The sequence below is a fragment of the Echinops telfairi genome, unplaced genomic scaffold (genome assembly GCF_000313985.2).
Source record: "Echinops telfairi isolate 266 unplaced genomic scaffold, ASM31398v2 ScPeMD7_53;HRSCAF=182, whole genome shotgun sequence".
Taxonomy (NCBI): Eukaryota; Metazoa; Chordata; class Mammalia; order Afrosoricida; family Tenrecidae; genus Echinops; species Echinops telfairi.
The window spans coordinates 20,804,157-20,812,648 of record NW_022103951.1 but is presented as its reverse complement, the minus strand read 5'-3'; the positions used below and the strand labels follow the sequence as shown (position 1 = coordinate 20,812,648).

Here is an 8,492-nt window from a genome sequence, read left to right as displayed (position 1 = left end):
CGGACCCACCATGAGATGAGCAACAACGTGAACAACACACAAACAGAGAGAACATGTTTTGAAAGCAATGATGGCAACCTGTGCTTGATACAACCAATGTGCGGAATGTTATAACAGTTGTGAGAGCCACCAATACAATGACTTTAAAACACACACACACACATACACACACACACAGAATCATGAACAACAGCATTAAAAACAAAACAAGAAATGATGCACGATAAATAAAACCGCACCAAGAAATCCTGAACCACATTAACAACAACAACAATGAAACAACAACATCGTGAGTCACTGGGAGGGGGAGGGAGGGGGGAAATAAGGAGGCGAGACTAAAGGGCTCAAGTAGAAAGAAAACGTTTTGAGAATGATGATGGCAACAAATGTACAGCTGTGTTTGACACGATGGATGGATGCACTGTGATCAGAACTGTAAGAGCACCGATAAAATAAAAACAAAACAAAAAATAAAAGGCAAGGATGCACCACAATAACAAAAAAGAGAAATCATGGACCACAACATTGAAAAACAAAGCACCAAGAAGCCACTAGTCACAGCCAAAGCACACCCAGGAGCACTGGGTCGCATGGCCGGGCTGGTCACCACAAGGTCAGCAGTTTGAAACCCCAGCGTCTCCTCTGTTAGACGAGGAAGCCGTCTCCCCTGTGGGTTTACAGGGGCAAACAGCCTCACCTTTCTCCCAAGAGCGGCCGGTGGATTCTGAGTGCCGACCTTGCAGCCCAAGAGTGCCCTGTGATGGCACCAAGGATGGGACAGATGAGGCTTCCTAGTGCCATGTACAGAGTGACCGTCACGGACACCCACAGGGGCAGTTCGCCCCTGTCCCACACAGCCGCTGTGAGCCGGCGTCCCCTCGACGGCAGTGGGTGAGTGAGCAAGCGAGCGCACACATTTACTGATGACCACACAGTGCCCGGGCGGCACAGCAGCTCAGCACCTGATTGCTCCCCACGCGTTCTGCGGAAGCAAGATCCGGGGTCCAGCACCTCTGAAAGCTACAGCCCAGAACCCCTGTCCTCCGTCACAGGCAGCTGATGAGAGGTGGGAGGCATTGGTGGCGCAGGACAACAAGGCACGATTTAAGGCTTCGGGGGGCTGCTAACTGCAAAGTCAGCCATTTAGCACGACCAAGAACTGCCCGGGAGGAAGACGAGAGGTGAGGCTTTCCACTTCCATCAGGAGGGGACACCAAAGGGCCAGCGTCCTTCTGCCCATTAGTGTTTCCATGACTCAGCCTTCACTGCCGGTTGGGCTGGGAGCAAGCACCACCGTTTGCACAGCAGGCGAAGTGTTGGACTGTTGAATCCATGCAGGTCGGCAGTTCAAAGCCACCTATGGCATGGTGGGAGGAACGATGAGGCTGTCTCTCCGTGTGAAGAGATGTAGACTGGGGAACCCACAGGGGTGGTTCTGCCCCATCCTGCAGGGTCGCCGTGACTCGGAACAGAGTCCAGGCAGTGAGTGAAGAGCCTGGTGGTGCTGTGGACCAGACGGTGGGCAGCTTACCAGCAAGGTCAGTGGTTCAATCCCAGTAGCTGCCCTGCGGACAAAGAGGAGGCTGTCTGCCTTAGAAGAAATTGCAGCCACAGAAAGAACGAGCCCTGGTGGTCGAGTGGGTCATGCGTTGGGCTACTAGCCTCAAGACCAGCGGTTCAAAACCACCAGCCGCTCTGTGGGAGAAAGATGAGGCCGTCTGCTTCTATAGAGTGACAGTCCAGGACACCCACAGGGGCAGTTCTACCCGGGCCTAGAGGGTCACGACCAGTTGGAATTCATTTCATGACAGGGTGTTTGTTCTGTACAAGTTATATAATAACATATGTTAAAATGTGATCGAGTATTATATAATAACAAAACATACTGTTAAAATATAATCAATTATTATATATTCATAGTATAATAAAAATTATTATAAATCACTATGCAATTTTACATGGAAATGGCATTTTATATATGTATTGTACAATTATGAGTGTATACTTCTATGTAATAAAAGAAGCCCTACTGGCACAATGCAGTGCAGTTTCTTGATGGCAAAGGTACAAGAAGAAAACAACATGTTGGGGAGGGTACAAAGGGCTGAGGACCCTGGCACACGGCTCTCAACACCCACGCTCACTGCACTCCGATTCACTTCCAACTACCCTGTGGGTTTCCAAAGCCGTGGAAGCACACAGAGAGACGTGGTCTCTGTCCTGGGAAAGCAACAATGGCAGTACCCAGGCATCCACATATTCACCTGCGTATTCATCGCCGTGCTGCACACGGCAGCAAGAAGATGGAAACGAGGCACGGGCCTCTCATCAGTGGACGACGGATGGATGAGCTTGGGTACATAAGGAATAGCATGCATCTTGGGGGCACAATGGAGACGCAGTGACCTGGATGGGTCTGGAGGACGCTAGGCTGAGATGAGGCTGGCCAACCTCAGTAAGACGAACATGGCATGAGACCAGTTAAAAAGTGTGTTGGGGGGAGATTAAGGTAAAGGTTTTCACGCCAACATAAACAGACTTTGATGGTGACAGGTACTCTGAAATTGATTGTGGAAGTGATTGCATCGGATCTTCTTCATACAATTGGACGATTAAATTTCAGCCCATGTGAAGCACATGCCAAGAAAACTATTAAAAGAGAGAGATAGATGCCCCGGCTCCAGGGTGGGGAGCACGTTCCTGCACCTCCCGGGCCGCAGGGACGATAGAACCATCATTGGCATAGAGGCCTTCACCACTTGAGTCAACGGACTCATGGGTTGTTGGTACAATCTTAAGACAGCTTGGTAATCGAAAGGCTAGAGGTTCAAGCCCACCCTCAGGCACTTCCGAGGACCGGCTTCCAAGGATTGACCACCCCATACCTCCAGCCATGGGATGCCCTCCGGGCCATCATTCTCTTCTGAAACACACAGTCTCCATGGGGCACTTACGGGTGGGACCAGGGACTGGGTGGCTTAGACTTGGGCTGCCGTTCCCCAAAGCCAGCATCCCTGTCACTGTCCGACTTCTGTCCCCCGCCCCCCAAGAGTCCGAGACAACTGGAGGAAGTGTGGCGGAACCACGGCGAACTGTGATGCAAGGTCCGCCATGGGAACCCACCAGCCACTCTGCTGGAGAAGGAAGCGCCGGATGCTTCCTTGAAGATTCATAGCCTCGCAGCCCCCCTGGGGCAGCCCCGCTCCGCCCTACCAGCTGGGCTGGTATAAGCTGGAGTGCCCACGATGAGAGGCTCTAAGCCACGCGGGCAGAAATCCCAGCATTGATGGCTATTCTGCCCAGCATCACAGCTACATGCTGTTCTGAACTGCCACCACAGGATGCCCTCCGTGACTGGAGTCTGCAGGGTCTCTGGTAAAGGGTGCATCACGGATGTTGCCATTGGATTTCCCTCCTCCAATGTTCCTTCCCCACATCTCTCCCCACACAGACATCAAACGGAATCAGTCCTTGCTCCTGGGAACGCTGGGATTTCCCTGACCTGCGATGGCTCACATGCCCCGCCCGGCCCACAACAGAGGGTACAGAACAAAGACGGATACTTTTCTTGCCCTTTTCCAGTGGCGGAGTTAACGCGCCTTTCCCCTCCCATTTATTTCTCATTTATCAAAGCCTGCCGGGCGTCGGCACAGGCCTTGGGGTGCTGACCTGGGCTGTCCACTCGTGGCTGTGTCTTTGTTCTTTCCTCGCTCCTGAAAAAGCCCTTTTCTCAGTTAAAAGGGAATGATTCCCAAGTTGGGGCCGTATTCTCTCTTTAATACATATATAGATATCTATATATATTATATCTATCTATCTATCTCTATATCTATCTATCTATATATATATATGTAGAGAGAGAGAGAGAGACTTTGATATACACACACACACACAGAGAAAGGCAGGTAAGCAGACAGGATGGATGGATGAATGGTTAGATAGATAGCAGATGAAAAAATGGATGGATCATAGGTAGAACAATAGATGGATGGATAGATCATAGAAGAATGGATGGATGATAGGATGGGGGGATTATAGGTAGGAGAATTGACAGCTAGATGAATCGCAGCTAGAACAATAGAGAGCTGCGTGGATGGATAGATGATAGAAGGATGGATGGGGAGGCAGGTAGCAAAGACCTCGTATGTCGCGAGGTTCATTGCTTGTCAATCGCTGTTCACAGCCAGTGCCTGAGCTCCCTGCCTCGGTCAGCCTGGAGAGTCCTCTTGCCGGACGTGATCAAGAGCAGGCCACCGATGGCCTGGACTGCAGGCACAGGTTCAATTACCGGCCCTTCCTCTCTTCCTTCCACTCTCCCACTCCCTCCCTCTCTCTCTCCCTTCTTTCCTGTCTTCCTCCCACCCCCACCCGGCCCGGCTTCTTGCTTCCTTGCCTGCCTGGAGTGTATCCCCGATAGACAGAAGCATTTCCCCCGTCCTGTCTGCTTGCTTATGGGGCACAAATGGCTAGAGTCTCACACGCACAACCTTTTTGTTCCAGTGTAAATAAAAGGTCAGGCATGTTGGCATCGGGATGTTCACAGCAAAGCAAGAAGATGCCACGCCGGGACTTCCGGGCGGGCTTGTGATAAATGGGGGAGATCGGGGCGCTGCACCTGACGTGGACCAGGGATAGGGTTTCTCCCAACGGGGACAGCAAAGTTCGCCATCCTGGCGGGACACCAACCTGGCTTGCTTCCCTGATGGAGGGAAACAAGGCAGCCACTCATGCCATGACTGCTTGCCCAGAGAGCTGAGTATCCGTGCGTGAGCATGGTCAAGCTTCCGCCCCGCTGCCACAGCCCCACTGCTAGGAAACAGCATCAGGTTTGGTGAAGCAGAGCCTCCGTGGACACGAGGAAGTCACCCCCACCCACCTCCACCCCTGCCACGAGACGGAGCCACATATCAGGCCCAAGCAAGCCACCGGTCGCAAGCAGCATGCAGAACTGGGTGCTGTTCTGTTCTTTGTTGTGCACCGCCTCGCCAGGAGTCTACAGCACCTGTCCATCCATCAAACCGTCACACTGAAGGAAGACTGTTGGACATCCCACGGACCACCAGAAGGCGGGACAAACAACTCAGAAGGCGGGACAGACAACTCTGGGGAGACATGTGCCTCTGTGCGACGGAGGGCGGCAAGATTTTGTCACTGACTTGGGGTGTTCCAGAAGGGGCTTCCCTCTGGGAAGAGCACTGGACCCGTGAGTGCTACCGAGTCAGGGTCGCTGCGGCAGAGCAGGCGCTGCTGGGTCAGATGTTGCCACAACCTGAGACACGGAGGGAAATGTGCTGCAGTGGGGTGTGGCCAAGACTGCGGGCGGGACTCTTCCCAGGAGGATCGGGCTCTTGGATTGTCTCACATGCAGACGGAGTGCTGATAAAACGGTTAGAGGTAAACAGATTAAATTTAAAAGAGAGGAAGGAGGGAGGCTACCTCTCCGTCGCTGACCCTCCACCTTACCAAGCAAGGTGACCTTCTCCAGGGACTGGGTCCTCCTGACAGCGTGTGCTAGTGGAAGGGACGCCATAGTGGAAAGAAACCCTCCCTGAGATGGGGGGGCGGACTCAAAGACACCACCCACCACAGAGATGGCACAGGGCCGGGCAGCTCTCCATTGGGTCTCCCAGGAGGGCACCCTGAGGTGGAGGTAACTGAGGACAGCCCGAAACAGAACACCCTGCCGCCCCAAACACTGAATAAACGGGGCAGTGTTATCAGAAGCAGGGCAACCTCGCAAGGAGGGTGCGATGGGAGCCTAGCTCACTTTGCATGTGGTGCCACGAGAGACCTATCACTAGGGAGGGGCATCTTGTTTGGCGAAGCAGAGGGTCAGTGGACACGTCCATGAGAGGAGCGGACACGTGGGCTGCAGCCACGCACTCAAACGCAGGAGGAGAGCCTGGAGGGTGGGCCGGGTCCGAGCAGGGCTCCCTTGCCTTGGCACCGGCGCAATGCTGGGCCACTGAGGAGCACATGAAGAGGAGCGTGGCATCAGGACTTGGGGGAGGCTCGTGCACAACCTTCCGTGGGCAGATGATACAAACCTGCTGGCTGAGAGTAAGTAGGACTCGCAGCAAGAGCGGATGAAGACCTAGGATTGCAGCCTTCAGCGGCGCTACCTGAACTCAATGCACGGCAGACCAGTTGTAGGGTCACAGCGTGTTGCACGGGGGAAGGTGGGAGTGGCCAAGGGTGTCCATGTGGCGTGGATCTGCCATCAGTGCTGGAGGAAGCAGCAGTCAAGGTGTGGCTGTGACATCATCAGGTGTCCATTTGAGAGGATTCAGAGTGAAGGGGTAGAGTCTAGCCTGTCAATCAGGTCCTAGCCAATGAGGCCTCTGTGTGGGTGTGGCCTCCTGAGGATTCTGGGAACTCCTGTATTTCCCCCCTTGGAGGTAGGAGACACTTTTCTCTCTCTGCTCACTCCCTGGGAGACATTGCAGCTGACAAGACACATAGAATTACTATAGAGCCCTGGGAGCGGAGGAGCCGCATGGACCTACCGCGATACAACCAGACCTCTGGAGCCAGAGAAGCCACGTGGAGACCCTGCCAGCACTGAGATGCTTCCAACAAACGCCACTGGATCCACAAGACTTTCTACCCACCGGCCTGTAATCGTCCTGCATTCAGCCTCAGTGCATGTGTTTCATTAGTCCAAAGAGGATTTCATAGATTGGTATCAGACATATGGGCTAATATTAGACTTAAGGGCTTGGACTGGACTGGGTTGGGATGCTTTCTGAATGCAAAACTCTCTCTTATACACATATGAGCGTCTACGAATTTGTTTCTCTGGGCTACCCAGCCTAACACACAAGGGATCAAAAGACGCATTGCATTAGGTCAGTCTGCTGCACGAGGCCCCTTTAGAGCACTGGAGGGCGAGGCTGCTACTCTGAGGACTAAGATGCGCCTGACTCAAGCCCTGGGCTTCCCCGCCGCCTCGCACGCGTGCAAAAGGTGGACACTGGGCCAGGAAGGCTGAAGAAGAATCGATGCGTTGAATGGTGGAGCTGGAGATGAGAAATGAAAGTACCAGGGGCTGCAAAAAGGCCAGACCCATCCGTCTTGGAAGAAGAAAAGGCCAGAGGGCCCCTTAGAGGCCAGGATGGCGAGACTCTGTCTCACACCCTCTGGACATCTTGTCTGGAGAGGCCAGTCCCTGACATCATGCTGGGTAAAGTGGAGGAGCGGTGGCGGTGGAGTGGATGGCCCTTGGCGAGAGGGATGGGCCCAGTGGCTGCATCAATGGGCTGGAGCACACGGACCACAGTGTGGACGGCGCAGGACTGGGAATTGTTTTGTTCAGTTGTGCACGGAGCCACTATGGTTCCTGGCAGACAATAGCATCCTTGGACTGCTCGGTGGACCCGAGAACACATCTCTCGTGACCGGTCTGTTGCCTCAGTGGGGGGCTGATGCCCCACCCAGAAGGTCCCTGTAATTCTCCTCACCTGGACCAGCCTGGCAGACACACGCAGGACTCACCCCACGAGGATGCAGCAGGCAGCTCTGCTGGAAACCCCACAGCAATGACCACCTACATGCTCAGCAAGGCTCCACAGACCCCGGATGTCAGCAGCCAAGCACCCCCCTTGCTCGCCCATCTGACCCCCACAGAATCCCACTGCCTCATCGTTTACCTGCCCTGGGCTGCTTCTCATTCAAACCAGGCAGAGGCCCGAGGACCTGTTTGCTGGTGTCATCACGCAAGTGACGTTTCAAACGGAGGAGGAGGGCTGGCCACCGTCCTGTTCCCGAGCACGATTTCCAGTACGGCCCAGGCTTCCATTGGAAACACTCCTAGCTCCCGTTTGGGTAGAGCCATGATTCTTGATCCAGATATTCAAGGGCCTCCACCCTGCCCCCCTGCAACCTCACCTGGCTCCCTGCCAGAGTCTGTTTCCAGGTGAAGCAAAGCCAGGCATCCTCTGCAATTCCCTGTCCCTCTGTCCTGCGGCCCAAGCACAGTCCCTGTCATCCCCCGGTCCTCCAGTTGATCTGACTCCCTGTGACCCCAGAGGATGGAGTGGAACTGCCCCCACCTCCCTGCAGGTGGGTTTGGGGTGTAAATCATCATGGGGACAGACAGCCTCGCCTTGCTGCACAGGACCAGTTGGGTTTGAACCTTGGACTTTAAGATAAGCAGCCTGATGTGTAACCCACCGGGGACGGCACCTGTGCTTCTCCCATCAGTGCCCTCTCGGGGAATCTGAAACCGCCCGTCCCTACGGAGGGCACAGTGCACACGGGGACATCCTGATGAGTCCCGGCTGTGCTGCCTTTATGGGGTGGATGTGGGAGAAGGATTGCTGTCCACACGGGTTCGACACTCCGCTCACACGGAGCACCCCCCCACGCACGTGTCGGCGGAGGCATGTGTGCGAAGGTGAAATCATTTCAGCAGAGCGTCCAGACTAAGAGGGACCAGGAGGAAGGACTGGAGACCTGCCCCTGGACATCCGCTGATGAAGGGCCACTGGGCA

The 8,492-nt window shown here is 54.4% G+C and overlaps 1 protein-coding gene across 1 annotated transcript in view; it reads right to left on the bottom strand.

Moving 5' to 3' along the window:
- Positions 1 to 5,148: 5,148 nt before the first annotated feature.
- NLGN4X (neuroligin 4 X-linked) overlaps positions 5,149 to 8,492 on the bottom strand; it is a 159,586-nt gene continuing 156,242 nt past the window's right edge. The window contains exon 7 of the mRNA XM_013008539.2: positions 5,149 to 5,269. Within this exon, the coding sequence (XP_012863993.1) occupies positions 5,149 to 5,269 (121 nt within the window). The remainder of the gene's footprint in view (positions 5,270 to 8,492) is intronic.